The 17,430-nt window shown below is 45.6% G+C and overlaps 1 protein-coding gene across 1 annotated transcript in view; it reads right to left on the bottom strand.

Annotated features, from left to right (window-relative positions):
- NCOR2 (nuclear receptor corepressor 2) overlaps positions 1-17,430 on the bottom strand; it is a 189,592-nt gene that overhangs the window by 26,053 nt on the left and 146,109 nt on the right. Inside the window, 6 exon segments of the mRNA XM_083373217.1 lie at positions 109-336; positions 2,096-2,456; positions 5,997-6,277; positions 6,766-6,852; positions 7,630-7,779; positions 17,200-17,350. Of these exon segments, the coding sequence (XP_083229343.1) occupies positions 109-336; positions 2,096-2,456; positions 5,997-6,277; positions 6,766-6,852; positions 7,630-7,779; positions 17,200-17,350 (1,258 nt within the window).

Here is a 17,430-nt window from a genome sequence, read left to right as displayed (position 1 = left end):
ATACAAAGATCTGTATTCTTAAAAAAAAAAATTCCAATCTGCCCCGGGACTATAAGCGACACAATGCCCGACAGATGATGGTTGATGGACTTGTCATCCTCCTCCTACCTGCTTCCAAGGGAATCCCTCGGGGAATGGCCGCGGGGTCAAAGGTCAGTGGAATGTGGCCTCTGTATAGATCCATGCCGCTTGTTCCGCGGAGCAGATGCTCATATGGAGACATCGGGTGATGGTGGTCTGGAAGTGGGGTATGAGGAGATTTGGAGCTGGCGATATCTCTGGAGGTGGTGGTGACCTTCCTTTCTTGAGAGACAGGTTTTCCAGCAGTGATGCTCCCTGTTGAAGAAGAGGAGAGCACCAAAAGAAGAGAATATTTTGTAGGTTAGGGTTGAATTGTGAGGTCCTTAGTGTTCTCAGAGCTTGATAACACTGGTGGTGTTCCCTAGTTGGGTCATGAAACGTCGGCAAGAAAACAGCCAAGCTTAGAAAGCACCAAGGACCCCTCAGTCATTCTCTCTGCTCCTCCTCCTCTCCTCAAAGCCCATTCCCTTCTAGCACTGATATTGTTTCCTAGTTGGGTCATGAAACGTCGGCAAGAAAACAACCAAGCTCAGAGAAAACAAGCAAGCTCAGATTAAGTAGATACGAGGGCAATTCGGAAATAAACCTCCGTTTGGTTATCAATCAATGACACACTCGCAGATACAGAACTTTTATTATACACATTAGAAGACTACAACGTGACATGACTTTTTGACATAATCGCCATTCAAGTTGAGGCACTTGTCACAAAGTCTTACAAGGTTTGAAATTTCTTAGTACTAGTTGCTTGGCGCCAAATCTGGGCTACTCTGTGTGTGTGTGTGTGTGTGTGTGTGTGTGTGTGTGTGTGTGTGTGTGAGAGAGAGAGAGAGAGAGAGAGAGAGAGAGAGAGAGAGAGAGAGAGAGAGATCAAAAACATCCCAACGGAACTACTTCAAAAGTTCTTGGGTGCGTCTAGCAATGTGCGGACGAGTATTATTGTGAACCAACACCACACTGGAAGTCAGCAGGCCCCGACGCTTGTTATGGATGGCTCGTCTGAGTTTTCGTAAGGTTTCACAGTAGACTTCTGAACTGAGGATCGAACCACATTCCATGAACTTCACTAGCAGTTACTCCTTTGGCATCTTCACATTTGGCGGGATTTTCTACGGCGTCACATCCGGTATGGTGTTGGTTCACGATAATGCTTGCCTGCACACCGCTAGACTCACCCAAGAACTTTTGAAGCATCCTTTGGGATGTTTATAATCACACACACACACCCTATAGTCCAGATTTGGCGCCGAGCGACAACTAAGGAATTTCAAACCTTGTAAAACATTACAAGTGCCTCAATCTGAATGGCGGTAATAACAACAACAATAATAGTAATAACAACAACTATAATAATAATAATAATAATAATAACAATAATAATAATAAGAAGAAGAAGAAGAAGAAGAAAGAAGAAAGAAGAAGAAGAAGAGGAAGAAGAAGAAGAGGAAGAGGAAGAGGAAGAGGAAGAGGAAGAGGAAGAGGAAGAAGAAGAAGAAGAAGAAGAAGAAGAAGAAGAAGAAGAAGAAGAAGAAGAAGAAGAAGAAGAAGAAGAAGAAGAAGAAGAAGAAGAAGAAGAAGAAGTTGTTGGAAGGGACCTTGGAGGTCATCTAGTCCAACCCCCTGCTCAGGCAGGAAACCCTATACCATCTCAGGCAAAAGTAATGTAATGTTGTAGTTTTCTAGTGTGTATAATAAAAGTTCTGTGTCCGTGAGTGTCTGTCATTGATAACCAAACGGAGGTTTGTTTCTGAATTGCCCTCATATTGGCTTCCTTGAAGAACCCCCCCCACCCCAACTGAGATTAGAAAGAAGCCCAGTATTCCTGAGAATTGTCACGCTATGCTTGAAACATGACCAAGAATGGTGGCTACAGAACATCAAAGCCTCAGATGTCTTTCTGTAGAAAGCTGTGCTGAAATACCGAGTTCCAGAACCAAGTGGACCATCTCAAAAAGGCTCAAGAGAAGAAGCATGAAGCTCCCACATGTCCCCAAGAACAAGCAAGATGGCTGACCTTCAAGTTGCCTGGGTGCTGCCTCTCTCGTGGAGACAGGGGACCCTCGGTGCAAGTGACCTCCATAAGCTGCCCCATGGGCTGTCTGGTGGTCCTCGTAAGCAAGGGGGCTGTGGCGAGGCTTTCCCGGCTCAGGAATAATCATGGGGGCTCCCCTTGTGATGGAGCCACCAGAGTTCGTCACTGGGCTGGGCCTGCTTTTCAAATTGTCCTCATAAGCTCTTTCCAGCGTCCTTGGGTCCTGCATGGCCTCCATTGGGAGCATGGGATGGAAATTCCTACCCGGGCTGCCAATAATAGACCGGACGTCGTGCTTTTTGGTATTTGTGGATGTGTTTGTGTCATATTTCAGCGGAGTACCCTGGAAGCGAGAGACGAAAAGAAGGATCAATAAGCTGGCAGTTGAAGGACAGGACCACACTAGGTCAAGATGCCACAATTCATGGATTGCTTTATTTTAATTCACACTCTGCACTGGATGGGTTGGAACACCCTCAAACAAGAACTTCTTTTGGACGTGATAGTCCAGGAGTTTTCACCTTCTGAGAGGTTCTCCACACCAAGGAAAACTCATATTTTGGCACATCTTCTGGGTTAAAGCCCAACCAAGAAAGCTCAGCTTTGCTTTGGTCTAGGATTAAATCAACAGCCTTGGTTTGGAATGAATGGATAGGACAGACCTTCAAAGAAGTCTTCAAACCAAAGCTGTGTGCTTGGTTGTGAGACCCCATCCACTGACAAAGCCCAGTTCTTATCTGTTCTGCTCCCACAACAAACTAAACCCAACTCAACAAGCAAACCCAAAGTCTCACGAAGGTCAACAGTTGAAACTCTAGCTTCTAAGCCAGGGTTTGCACAAACCATGGGTTGCAGCCTAGCAGTGGAAGGTAGACAGACCCAACTTATTAGAGAGAAATGCAAAATGAAGGAAGACGCTGTGCTCCAGCGTACATTTTCTTCAGAAAAAACCCAGGTAAGCTTTGAAGAAAGCTGAAGAAATTTCCAAGGGGGGGGGGGAAACAGCTTTTTCTTTAAAGATAATTCAGTTTAGACCTTGGAGGTCTTCTAGTTCAACCCCCTGCTCAGGCAGGAAACCCTATATCAGGGGTAGGCAACCTCAGCTCTTTTATGACTCATGGACTTCAACTCCCAGAATTCCTGAGCCAGCATAGCTGGGAGTTGAAGTCCATGAGTCATAAAAGAGCCGAGGCTGCCTACCCCTGCCCTATACCATTTCAGACAAACAGCTGTCCAGTCTCTTCTTAAAAACTTCCAGTGTTGGAGCATTCACCACTTCTGGAGGCAGGTGGTTCCACTGGTTAATTGTTCTAATTGTCAGGAAGTTTCTCCTTAGTTCTAGGTTGCTTCTCTCCTTGGTTAGTTTCCATCCGTTGCTTCTTCTCCTGCCTTTGGGCACTTTGGAGAATAGCTTGGCTCCCTCTTCTGTGGGGCAGCCCCTGAGATATTGGAAGGCTGCTATCCTGTCCCCCCTCGTCCTTCTTTTCATGAAACTACGCATATCCAATTCCAGCAACCGTTCCTTATATGTTTTAGCCACCAGTCCCCTGATCATATTTGTACTCAACATCTTTTTTTTTTATTGAAAAGTTTTAACATACAATTTTTCTTTAAAAATCCCCCCTCCCCCTCTTTTTTTATATTCTGGTGACCAAAACTGGATGCAGTATTCCAAGTGCGGCCTTACCAAGGCACTGTAAAGTTTCACCAGCTAGACCAGGCTAAATACTTATGGAAACATAGAACAAGCCTCTTCTGACAGTTCTTCAACTCTGTGAAGGTCATCAAAGGAGTAGAACAGAATAACAGAGTTGGAAGGGACGATCTTGTTCTGCCTTCAGGTGTTTTGGAGACTAGAATGACCCCCTCTTTCCTTGTGACAACCCCTCAAATGTTGGAATGCCACTGTCATGCCTCTGTGGGAGCCTGAATCTGCTGAGGAAAATGAGCTGGAACGGGACCCTACGGAGGCCGAGGGGGAGGTTTCTGTGGCTTCAGAGGAACGTGGGGAAGAGCAGGCCGAGGCAGGCCAGGGCCCTTCAGGATTGGGACGGGAGGAACAGGAGAGGCAGAGCTCAGGCGATGAGCAAGGGCCACCCCCTCCTGATCCTAGAGCAGGGAGAGTGGAGAGAAGGAGGGAACAACTCAGGCAGGCTCAACTACTCGGGAGGAGAGCGGCCCGCCCTTCCCCACAAGGCACACCTGGAGACTTGAGACTTAAGGAGACGCTGTGGGGAGGGGCATTTGTCAGGAACAAATGCGGATTCCTTTGAGTTTTGTGCACTGTTGCTGATCTTTCGTTCTGTGTTGTGATTTCTGCTTGGAAACCCGGAAACTCTGACCATTGGACTGACAGAGACGACTTGCTTGCATTTTCAAAGACCTCGAATTGAATTTTGGCTTTTCTTCTGAAACCGCTCAGGCAAGCTTGTATTTCTACAGACTTGTTAAGATTTTGGATGTACCGTTTCATTCCTTGTTATCTCCGTGGCCTTGAGTAAATTACTCTTCTAATCTAACTGTATGTGAAACTACCTGCAGCCAGAGGCGGCTGAAGGTATGTGCGTGGGCTGAAGGTATGTGCGTCTTCCTTTGTTTTGAGGCTTGTCAGAAACGTGGGAGCATTTGGGGAAAATTTGGAGCAATTAAAGGGCAGTTTGAATTGCCAGCTGACTGCATTGCCTCTCTGCTGTGCCCTGGGTCATCACAGCTGCTACCATGTCACCCCTAGTCCTTCTCTTCGTTAGACTAGACATAGCCAATTCCAGCAACTGTTCTTCATGTGCTTTAGCCTCCAGTCTCCTAATCATCTCTGCTCGTATGGACGTTTTCTTATTATCTAATCCAAAATCCAAAAGCAAAAGACACACAAACTGCTGCATGAATCCAGCCATCTGTTACCCCAAAGCCTGGGAATCACCCCGATCCTGTTGCTATGGAAACAATCTCTCCCCCCCCCCAACCATTTCACCAGCCGACAAGAGTGGATGTGGTCCAAGCATTGTTTTGGGAATCTGGAACTAGGAGAACATTTTCTTGCAAACAGACCCAGAGCTTCAAGGCCGAAGCAGCCCAGCAGAGGACTGTATTCAAATCCATCGAAGGCGATAGATCACATTTGGCAGTTTTGGAACAGGCCAGTGCCCGGTTTGGTATAACACCAAGCTATAATTCAGCCCCGTGCAAACTAACAGTGGCAGGTCTCCAAGGAGAGGTTAGAAACCATCTGCTTACTCTACATGAATGCAGTTCGTGGTTAAATCTCCCGTGGGTCAAGTTGGGGGTTAACTGAAACGAAGGAGTGAGCCCCCTCCATTGTGCTGGGCAAATGGGGTCCTAGGTCACCAAGAAATGGCCAACTCATTTTTTTTTTAAATTAAAAGAAAGGAGAACACTTATCGACATGTTTTGGATAGGTTTAAAGCAGCCCAACACCCAACAATCCATGCAATTTTTTTATTTCAAATACGAGCCATCCTCAACTTACAACTACAGTCGGGACCAGAATTTACATTGCTAAGCAAGGTGGATGTTGAATTTTACAAGCTTCCCCTCCCCCGTTTTTAAGCAAATTACTGCAGCTGTTAAGTGAATCACGCAGTCATTAAGCAAATCCGTCCTTCCCCATTGACTTGCTGGTTGGAAGACAACGGGGAAAGTTGCAAATGGGGATCATGTGATCCCGAGATGCTTGCCCAGCACTCAAAATTTGGATTATGTGACCATGATGATATTGCAACGGTTGTAAGTTGGGGACCAGTTGTAAGCCACTCCCCCCCCCCCCGATGCTGCTGTAACTTTGAAAACAAATGGTTGTTAAGTTGAGGATTTCCTTTCTATCAGTGTAATAAAAATTTGATTGATTTCAAGCCATGTGAAATACCTGGGTAATTGACCCTTCCTTAATGGGCCGGGCCATCAGAGAGAGATCGGGCGTGCGGCGAAGATCCTCCTTCGGGATTTCATGAATTGACCGCCCGGCTTCCTTCACCGTGGTGACCAGCCCTTCGTGAACCGCTTTCAGCTTCAACGGAGTGAGGGACTCATGGCTCCTGACCTTGTAGGCTTCTGGTATGTCCCTCGGTGGCGTGTTCTCCCTCTTGAGTTGCTTGGCTTCCCTTCGGGGATAGTCCTCTGGAGATTCCACATAGGATCTAGGAATTCCTAAAGGAAAAACACACCGAGAGGACCTGTCAAGTCATCTTCTCCTTTCCTCTAGGATCAGGAGCCTCCAAACGTGGCAAACTTTTAAGATTTGGGGACTTGCAACTCCCAGAAATCCCCAGCCAGCATGAAATATGTTACCTTAGACCAGGGATGTCCAACCTTGGCAATTTCAGGATTTGTGGACTTCAACTCCCAGAGTTCCCCAGCCAGAACTAGAGAGTTCACCGTCTCCTGATGATTGGCCCAAAGCAGCCAGCCTGCTTTCATGCCTAAGGTGGGACTAGAACTTATGCTGGCTGGGGAAACTCTGGGAGTTGAAGTCCACAAGTCTTAAAGTTGCCCTGTTTGGAGTCCCCTGTTCTAGATAAGCAAAATGAGACATCTTTCCACCTTGTTTCTTCCTTGACTTAGCAGAATCAACCAGCTTTAAGCTTGGGTGGACAACGGATACCAAGAAAGTTCTCCCACCTTCCTTGCATGATTACCTTGGGTGATTGAGCCCCGCATGTGATGTGTTTCCTTTAAGTTAAGCGGACTGTGTCTCTCGGGAGGAATGGTTCGGCCCATTAAACCTAAAATGACACACACCCCCAACCAAGAAAATAAAATTAAAACAATGATATCTCCAAGCATGTAAATCTTTCTTTCATCAAGATGGAAGTATTTCAGGTTTTGAATACCCTAAAAATCAGACTGTAGAAAAACAGGTTAAAAGAATCTGTTTTGTTTGCTGCAACCAGACCTCCAAAATCTGCCATCCCAAAAAATTATGCCTATTTTGAAACTTCTTTAAAAAATTCCCCACAGTGGCTCTGGTTAAGACAGAATGACCGAAGACAGGCACAGAGTCTGTTTCAACTACAAAGAAAAATTCCTAGGGAAATTTCTACATTTTCCCCGTTTCTACCCAGTAGAGGCAATACTCTAAGAAATAATTAAAATATATTATTTTTTTATCAATACCGCTAGTCCTTGTCTTACAACCTGTTCATTTAGTGACCACTCAATGCTACAACAGCACTGAAAAACATGACTTATTGCCACTTTTCACGTTTAGGACTATTGCAGCATCCTGTGGTTATGGGATCAAAATCCGGGCGTTTGGCAACTGGCATGTTATTTACGACAGCTGCACATCCAGGGGTCGTGTGATCATGATTGGCAACCTCCCCAACTGGCTTCTGATAATCGAAGTCCATGGGGAAGTCACATCTGCTTAACAACTGCATGGTTCATTCACTTAACAACTGTAGCAAAAAAGTAGTAATATAGGGCTCAGCTTGCTTAGCAGTGGAAATTTGGCGTTCCGTGCATACAGGACCGCTTCTAAGGTGCCTGTCAAACCCCACCTTCCATATTAGCAGAGGAAAGTTCACGTCCAGATATCAGCCTGGAGGCCCTCCCTTCCATCATGTCGTACGTTCTTTTGTTGATGGTCAACTCCTGCATGGCTGCTGCGTTCCTGCTGCTCTCTTTAGGGGCCTGGTTGGCGACCCCACCTGGAATAGGAAAAGGGAAGGAAAAATGAGGAGAGCAAAGGCACTCTGTGAAGCTCCTTGCACGGAAGGAGTCCCGCCCTGCCAAACGGGCTACAACAGGACTGTTTCTATTAAAACGGAGCAGCAAACAGAAGCAGTCCCCTGACAACAACCCACACGATGTGCCTCGACTCCGGAACCTGGCCACCCTGATTCCGAAGCTGGGCTGGCTCCCGAATCTGCTACAGACTCAGTCCCTCAAGACGCCACCAGATGACTCTCCGATTTGCAACTTGTGTAAGTAGAATAACAAGAGTTGGAAGGGACCTTACAGGTGGTCTAGTCCAGGGGTAGGCAACCTCGGCTCTTCTATGACTCGTGGACTTCAACTCCCAGAATTCCTGAGCCAACTTGGCTGGCTCAGGAATACTGGGAGTTGAAGTCCACGAGTCATAAAAGAGCTGAGGTTGCCTACCCCTGGTCTAATCCAACCCCTCCTGCCCAGGCAGGAGACCCTACACCATTTCTGAGAGATGGCAGTCCAGTCTTTTCTTGAAAGCCTCCAGTGATGAAGCTCCCACAACATCCGAAGGCAACTATCGGCTGATAGTTCTCACTGTCTGAAAATTTCTCCTTATTTCCAGGTTGAATCTCTCCTTGATCAGTTTCCATCCATTATTCCTTGTCTGACCTTCAGGGGGTTTGGAAAATAAGTTGACCCCCTCCTCTCTGTAAGACCCCCTCAAATATTGGAAGACTGCTATCACGTCTCCCCTGGTCCTTCTCTTCACTAGATTAGCCAGTCCCAGTTCCTGCAACCATTCTTCATATGTTTTAGCCTCCAGTCCCTCAATCGTCTCTTCTCTGCACTTTTTGTAGACTCTTGACATCTTTTTTGTAGTGTGGTAACCAAAAACTGGTTGCAGTATTCTAGGGGTGGACTTATTAAGGCCTTATAAAGTGGCATTGGTACCTTACACAATCTTGATTGAATCTTGTTCGTAACTCTTAAAAATAAAGAACTTTGCAGGGAAAATTTGTCTCTATCTTGCATGCTTGTTTGGTTGTTTGCAAGCCTCGTTTGTCTCTGGAGGTTCCCAGTCATCCAGGTCCTGGTTGCCCCAAAGGTGTTTTTTCAAGAGGCAACTGGACACTGTTTTTCCTTGAAGACATCACATTTCTCATCCAAGAAGCTTCTGCCAATTGTAGATCTTCTCAAAGCCACAGAGTCAGCCATCGGAAACAATAAACTGGCAGCCCAGAGGCAGAACAATTAAGGATGAAATTAAGCCCAGTGCCAAAACAACCCCTTCCAAACTCATAATTCAAAAAAGGAGAGCAGTCAGTGACTTCCCTAGGAAAAGACCCAAACTTCACAATCTTGCCAGCTGCCGAAGAAAGATTCACCGTTGCCCCAAAGGTGCTTTTTCAGGAGGCAACTGGACTTCCTTGGTTTTCTTTGAAGACGTTTTGCTTCTCATCCCAAGAAGCTTCTTCAGCTCCGACTGGATGGTGGGGAATGGAAGGATTTATACTCTTTGCAGACAGCTGGTCATTTGCATCCTTGTAGAGAGTCATTGAGGGCACTTGGAGGATTATCTGTCCTCTCAGGGTCAGCAAATGGGTGTGAAGCCTTCTTGGAACTGCGGAAAGGACTGTGTGGTAGACTGGAGATAGATGACTTCTTATCCCTCCCCCTCTGTTGAGAGAGGGCTGTTCAAGGAATATAAATCCTTCCATTCCCCCATCATCCAGAGCTGAAGAAGCTTCTTGGGATGAGAAGCAAAATGTCTTCAAAGAAAAAGAAGAAAGTCCTCGTGAAAAAGCACCTTTGGGATAACTACGACCTGGATGACTGAGAATCTCCATAGATGTGCACCATTATTTTTATTTTTAATTCCATTTATATCCCGCCCTTCTCCGAAGACTCAGGGCGGCTTAGAAGCTTAGCAGTAGCCTTCATTCTATGTATATGCCTGCTTATTAGGGCTTTCACACACACACCCCAAGCGGCATTATTACAAAGTCAGCTTATTGCCCCCAACAATCTGGGTCCTCATTTTACCGACCTGGGAAGGATGGAAGGCTGAGTCAACCTTGAGCCTGGTGGGACTCGAACCTGCACTAATTGCAGGCAGCTGGTGTTACTTAAGGAGGCATTAGCCCACTGCTCCACCAAGGCTCATTATCCTGAACACAGATGACCACAAGGCCAAGGTGAACAGTTTTCTGAAGGACACTGCTACATATGAGACTCTGAAATAGATCCCACCAGCGGGTTTAAGGGGGGGGGGGAAAGGCCACTGATTTCCTGCAACAATCAGAAATTTCTTGGATGAGAGGCCGAAATGTCCTCAAGGAAAAACAAAGGAAGTCTAGTTGCCTCTTGAAAAAGCACCTTTGGGACAAGCCTCGTTTTGTGCAGAGAACAAAAGCAGCCCTTTGTGTAGTTGTGTGTAGCAGGACAGGACAGCTGGCTGTTTTTTATGATCTGTCACCCACAGGGCTCGGAGTTTGGCGACAATGCGCATTTTTACAGATCTGCTTTCTAATCTGATTAACCGTGCCGGGTATTATGCATGTGGATCAGAGTTTACGACAACTGAAGTGGCCTATGCGGTGGCCCCATGTATAAAGCCAATAGGCAATAAACAGTTCTGGGGGCAGCCAGCCATCTGCCTCTCCCAGCTTCGCTTCCAGCAACCAGGAAATTCCTGGAGACAGGAAAAAGAACAACCACCCCTGTATTCTTCCTATTGGATCCCGTCTTCCTTTTCAAATCACCCAGCTCCGGTCTTCCAAAAAAAACCAGCCCCATGTTTTGAGACACAGGATGTGTGTGTGTGTGTGCGTGCGCAAGTGTGCCAGAAAGTTATGGCTGCATCCTGTCATCAAGGAACATCTGCGCCAAAGTGCTTCTAGGGCGAGAAGGAGAGACGGGGCCCTCTTTCCAGCCGACTCTGGTTCAATTATGGCCAAGAAAAAGGAAAATGCCTCTGTAAACATTTCCCTGCTTCTTCAAGTCATTATCCCGTTTAGAATCACCAATCTCGTGCAATTCAGCTGGGAGACGGCTGCAAAATTTCGCCTCATTAGAGACCTTTTATTGGAAAAGTATCGTCACGGCATCCAGGCACCGGCAGGGGGGCTGTTCTCCCGCCTCCCGCCAGCCCCCCAATCTTCCCCCTTCCTGCCCATCTGAACACAGAGTCGCAGATGTCCTGATTTCTAAGTCTTTCCTTTCACAGTTTCCTTTCTTAGCACTAGGGCTAAGCTTCCAAAGAGAATCTTAAACCCTTATTTCGTTTTTGGAAAGAAAAAAAAAAGAAAAATGTGATTTTTTTTTTCCTTCCTTAGTACCACGTGGTTACTTTGGGTGAGCAAAAAAGCCAGCCGTTCCTGGTAAAGGAAGCCTGAATCTGAATCAGAATAGAGACCTTGGAGGTCATCTAGTCCAACCCCCTGCTCAGGAAGGAAACCCTATACCATTTCACACAAATGGCTGTCCAGTCTCTTCTTTAAAACCCCCAGGGATGAAGTACCCACAACGTCTGGAGGCAAGCTGTTCCACTGGTTGGAATGGAATGGAATGGAATGGAATGGAATGGAATGGAATGGAATGGAATGGAATGGAATAGAATAGAATAGAATAGAATAGAATAGAATAGAATAGAATAGAATAGAACAGAACAGAACAGAACAGAATAGAATAGAATAGAAAATATGGAAAGAAATAGAATAGAATAGAGTAGAGTAGAGTAGAATAGAATAGAATAGAATAGAATAGAATAGAATAGAATAGAATAGAATAGAATAGAATAGAATAGAATAGAATAGAATAGAATAGAATAGAATAGAATAGAATAGAATAGAATAGAATAGAAATATAGAATGGAATGGAATGGAACGGAATGGAACAGAAGGGACCTGGAAGGTCTTCTAGTCGAGCCCTCCACTTAAGCAGGAGAATCTATACCATCCAAGACAGGTGACTCTCCAGTCTCTTCTTAAAAACCTCCAGTGATGGAGCGCCCACAATTTCTGGAGGCAAAGCTGTTCCACTGGTTAATTGTCCTCACTGTCAGGAAGTTTCTCCTTAATTCCAGGTTGCTTCTCTCTTTGTTCAGTTTCCAACCATGGTTTATTCTCCTGCCTTCTGGTAGTTTGGAAAATAAATTGACCCCCTCCACTTTATGGTAGCCCCTCAAATACTGGAACGCTGCTATAATATCCCCCCCCCCGGTCCTTCTTTTCTCTAAACCAGCCAAACCGAAATCCTGCAACCGTTCTTCATATTTTTGTCTCCAGGCTTTTGATCATCTTAGTTTCTCTTCTTTGCACTTACTTTTTCCAAAATCGCAACCTCTTTTTGGTAACGTGGTGACCAAAACTGGATGCAGTATTCTGGGTGTGGTCTTACTAAGGCTTTATAAAGTGGTACTAAAACATCATGTGATTTTGATTTTATGCCTCTGTTGATAATAACCAAGGATGGCATTTGCTTTTTTGGCTGCTGCTGCACACTGAGGGCTCATAGTCAAGTGATCGTCCACTAGGACTCCAAGGTCCCTCTCACAGTTACTGTTTTTGAGCTAGGTTTCGCCTAATCTGTACTTATACCTTTGGTTTTTCCTGCCTAAATGTAAAACTTTGCTTTTCTCCAAATTCAATATCATTTTGTTGGATTGGGCCCATTCCAACAAACAATGAGGACAATTAACCAGTGGAACAGCTTGCCTCCAGAAATCGTGGGCGCTCCATCACTGGAGATTTTTAAGGAGAGACTGGAGAGTCACCTGTCTTGGATGGTATAGATTCTCCTGCTTAAGTGGAGGGCTCGACTAGAAGACCTTCCAGGTCCCTTCTGTTCCGTTCCGTTCCGTTCCATTCCATTCCATTCCATATTTCTATTCTATTCCATTCCATTCCATATATTCTATGGCTAAGATCTTTTTGGGTCCTGAGCTTGTCTTCTGGGGTGTTGGCTACTCCTGCCAGTTTGGTGTCATCTGCAAATTTGATGAGTTCCCCTTCAATTCCCTCATCGAAGTCATTGATGAAGATATTGAAGAGTCCTGGGCCTAAGACGGAACCTTGTGGTACCCACTGCTTACTTCCCTCCATGTGGATGTAATGCCGTTGAGGACTCCTCATTGAGTACAAATCCATCTGGTGGTGACGCTATCTATCCCACATTTTTCTAGCTTACCGAGAAGTAGGTTGTGGTCTACTTTGTCGAATGCCCAAACATAGGTTGAGAAACATAGTCTTGGCAACTTTAAGATATGTGGCCTTCAACTCCCACAGTTCCCTAGCCAGCCATGGAAAGAGTGAGAAACTCAGGACAACGACCCCTCGATTCATTTAGTGACTGTTCAAAGTTACAACGGCATTGAAAACAAGGATCATTTTTTCACACTTATAATTATTGCGTCATCCCTACGGTCATATGACAAAAAGACGCTTGGCAACTGACTCGAATTTATGGCCGCTGATGTGTTCTGAGGTCATGTGACCCCCTGTGCAACCTTCTGACAAGCAAAGTCAATGGGGAAGCCAGATTCACTTAACAACTGTCTTCCTAACTTAACAACTGCAGTGATTCGCTTAACAACTGTGGCAAGAAAGGGGCAAAACTCACTTAACAAATGTCTCACTTAACACTGGAAATTTTGGAATGAATTCTGATCATAAGAGGGAGTAGAAGCAGGGGTTTCTTGTTGTTGTTATACCCTATAACAGGGGTAGGCAACCTTGGCTCTTTTATGACTCGTGGACTTCAACTCCCAGAATTCCTGAGCCAGCATGGCTCAGCTTGGAAACCTCTCCCTTTCTCCTCAGCATGGCTGGCTCAGGAATTCTGGGAGTTGAAGTCCACGAGTCATGAAAGAGCCAAGGTTGCCTACCCCTGCCCTATAACAACAATGTACTGTCACATTCTAATCATCCAGTGTTGTTCAACCTTGACAACTTTTAAGACATGTCGATGTCAACTTCCAGAAATCAGAATTCTGGGAGTTGTAGTCCATGAAGTTGCCAAGATTGAGAAACACTGCCCTAAGGTTCCTTCAGTTTGTCTGGGTCATTTTTTCCAATTTCCCCCCACATATGGGCTGACTCTGCCAAGAGTCTCCTGAATATCTCTTGGCTGAACCTTCTCGATCAACACTTGAACTCTGGGACAAGAATTAAGCAGAAGCGTAAGAGGAGGAAAAGCTGTCTGTCTCGTCTGATCCCTGAGGACTTGACTCAGAGAGAGAAAACAGCAGCTTCTGTTGTGTCTAAGGCGAGCTTGGAGATCTGACTGAAAAACCTGAGATAACCCATGCTCTGTTCAATCTCCATGAAGAAATGTCTACGGAGGTTCACAGTCATCCAAGTCCTAAAAAAAGGACTTATGGGGACTCCCATGGAGAAAGCTGCTCTCAAAAACTCAACTACTGTTAATTCAGCACACAGGTTCCCACCAGTTCAGAAAGCAGGGGGTGATGGTCTCCTCAGCATCCCATCTCTTACTCAACATATATCCTTTGAGTAATACTGAGTTAATTCATGTATCTCCAAGCTTTCCTTCAGGAACTCAAGGTGGCATTATGTGTCTTGCAATAAAGATCTTGAGAAGCAGGTTAAGCTGAGAAGAAGGACATAGGCAGGGCCAAAGTCCACCAGCAAACTTCCACAGCTGACAAAGAACTCCAATCTGGTACCCAGTCCAAGCTTTCCACCATTAAACCATCCCAGCTCCCTTGACTATTTAGAACAGGGGTCTTCAAACTTGGCCCTTTTTTGACTTGTGGACTTCAACTGCCAGAATTCCTCAGCCAAGCACATTGGTTGAAGAATTCTGGGAATTGTAGTCCACAAGTCATAAAAGAGCCAAGTCTGAAGACCCCTGGTTTGTTGTTGTTGTTGTTGTTAGTTGCGAAGTCGTGTCCGACCCATCGCGACCCTATGGACAATGTTCCTCCAGGCCTTCCTGTCCTCTACCATCTTCTGGAGTCCAGTTAAGCTCACGCCTACTGCTTCAGTGACTCCATCCAGCCACCTCATTCTCTGTCGTCCCCTTCTTCTATTGCCCTCAATCTTTCCCAGCATTAGGCTCTTCTCCAGTGAGTCCTTCCTTCTCATTAGGTGGCCAAAGTATTTGAGTTTTAGCTTCAGGATCTGGCCTTCTAAAGAGCAGTCAGGGTTGATCTCCTCTAGGACTGACCGGTTTGATCGCCTTGCAGTCCAAGGGACTCGCAGGAGTCTTCTCCAGCACCAGAGTTCAAAGGCCTCAATTCTTTTGCGCTCAGCCTTTCTTATGGTCCAACTTTCACTGCCATACATTGCAACTGGGAAGACCATAGCCTTGACTATACGCACTTTTGTTGACAGGGTGATGTCTCTGCTTTTTAATGTCTTCTAAACCCCTGGTTTAGAAGAACCCAACGGATGGCCCTCAGAACTGAGTAATGCCAGCGAGAACCATTCTTCAACATCTCTTTTGGGGAACACAAGCTGTTGGCCCGAATGCTTGGTTTCAAAGTTCAGACTCAATAAACACAACTCAGCTACCATATTTCCCTGAAAATAAGCCCTAGCATGATTTTTCAGGATGCTCCTAATAGAAGCCCCACCCCAAAATAAGTCCCAATGAAGATCCGTCAGCCAAATGGATGCATTTAGGAAATCCGTTGCAACACACGATGGATGTATTGAATCATAAAATAATAATGTTAATGCATAATTAAATATACATAAATAGTATTATTGACATTGTTTATTTGAACAAATGTAGATTGTTGTACCTGAAAATATAAGACCTAATGTGTGTCTTTTGGAGCAAAAATTAATATAAGACCTGGGGAAATACGGTAGCATACCACACCAACATCTTTCTTATCTTGAAGAGAACTTAGGAGATGCAATTAAAAGAAAACCCCAAAGACGTAACTTCACGGTCAGAAGCCTCTTCCACAATCTTCTCATCTAGCTCGGCTTACATCTAAAATCTATCCTTTTGTCTCAAAAACAGCCGTTATGGGACGGACTTCCCAATGGCCCCGCGGTGAAGATAAAGATGCAACGGGTGGAAAAAATGCTAATTTGGAGGGAGAGCGTCCTTGCAGAGGGACGCTCAACCCACAGGACTCATGATTTGCAAGAGCATGAAGGAGCATCTTGGGGCATCGCAGATTGAGATCTAGCATTTGCTCACCCCCCTCGGCTTTCTGCCGAATGACGCAGTCTGAGCTAACAGAAGTACACAAAACGAACTCTGCAAACTCTGCAGCTAATCCTGATGTGCCCCAGGGGCAGAAAGGACGTGCATGTTGACCTTAAACTCTGATTATCCTAGCCTGTAAACCAGCTTTCCTTTGTAGACTAGCAGTGACAGACAGTTCACAGCGGAAGGCCACAGGTCTGGAGGGAAAATATTAACTCTGTGGGTCAAGCCTCCTACTAAGCTGAAGACCAGGGGAATATCTTAAGTCCCTTTGCAAGATCAGTCCAGATTGAAAAAGCCTGGATTAAACCACGTTCCGTTTTCAAAAAGTGTTAAGAACCATGGCTTGGTGTTGACTTGTTTACTTTCTGATAGAAGAAAGCATTTGTTGCTCAGGGTTGAACTGTGGAGTTCAGCAACCTCTGAGCTTGGTTGCTGGCTTGCAACCAATTATGATTTACAATCGACCGTTCAAATTTACAACAGCACTGAAAAATGTGACTTATGACCGTTTTTCACACTTAAGACCGTTGCAGCATCCCTGTGGTCACATGATCAAAATTTAGATGCTCGGCAAGAGACTCCTATTTATGACTTTTGCTGTGTCCCGGGGTCACGTGATCCCCTTTTGCGCCCTTTGGACAAACAATGCCAATGGGGAAGCCAGATTCACTTAACAACCGTGTTACTAAAGTAACAATTGCCATGATTCACTTAACCACTGTGGCTACAAAGGTCATAACATGAGGCAAAATCCACTGCACCACTGTCTCGCTTAGCAAAATAAATTTTGGGGCTCATACGTCGAGGACTACCTGGTTCCCAACTAGGGAACATGATTTGTCTTGTATCGTTGAGGTTACCTAGTGGTTATGAAACCACTAAGCTCAGAGAGCAGCAAGGACTCCACAAACCATATCCTAATGCGTTCGAACTAGACCGACGCAAAATTAAACCACGGTGAACGTAAACCTAGATGCAAATGCTCCTGACTTCAACCTTTTGGGTGTGCTAGAAGAGAGGGATGAGTTGCTTGGAGCTCAGAAACTTATCTCAAGCAAGCCCAACTAAGCAATGGCTGCCTCAAACATCTGAAGGAGTTCCCCATCACACCTGGAACCTTGCACTGCCTTTCATCCGAGACGTGGACCCACCAAATACTCCCCGGGGAGGTTTCCCTACCCACGGGGCACCAAGCAGCGGGACTCCCATCTAAGTAAGCTTCAACTCACCATCGTAAGTCAGGATATGTCCTTTCTTCCCCTCGTAAATGACGTGTCCCTTGGGCAAAGCCTCCTCTCTTCCTTTCTCCACTCTGCTGGGGCTGTCTTCTCCAATTACCTTGGTAATGGTTCCTTTGTACAGCACTTCAGCTGGGGTGCCCTTGGAAAGAGACCAAGAGCGTTACTGAACCGCGTCACGAGCAATTAAGGCAGAGAAGAAGCACAGCAGAATTGCACACG

The sequence above is a fragment of the Vipera ursinii genome (assembly GCF_947247035.1).
Source record: "Vipera ursinii genome assembly, chromosome: 14".
In the NCBI taxonomy this organism is placed as follows: Eukaryota; Metazoa; Chordata; class Lepidosauria; order Squamata; family Viperidae; genus Vipera; species Vipera ursinii.
Note: the sequence above shows the minus strand (reverse complement) of the source record. Positions and strands in the feature narration are given on the sequence as shown.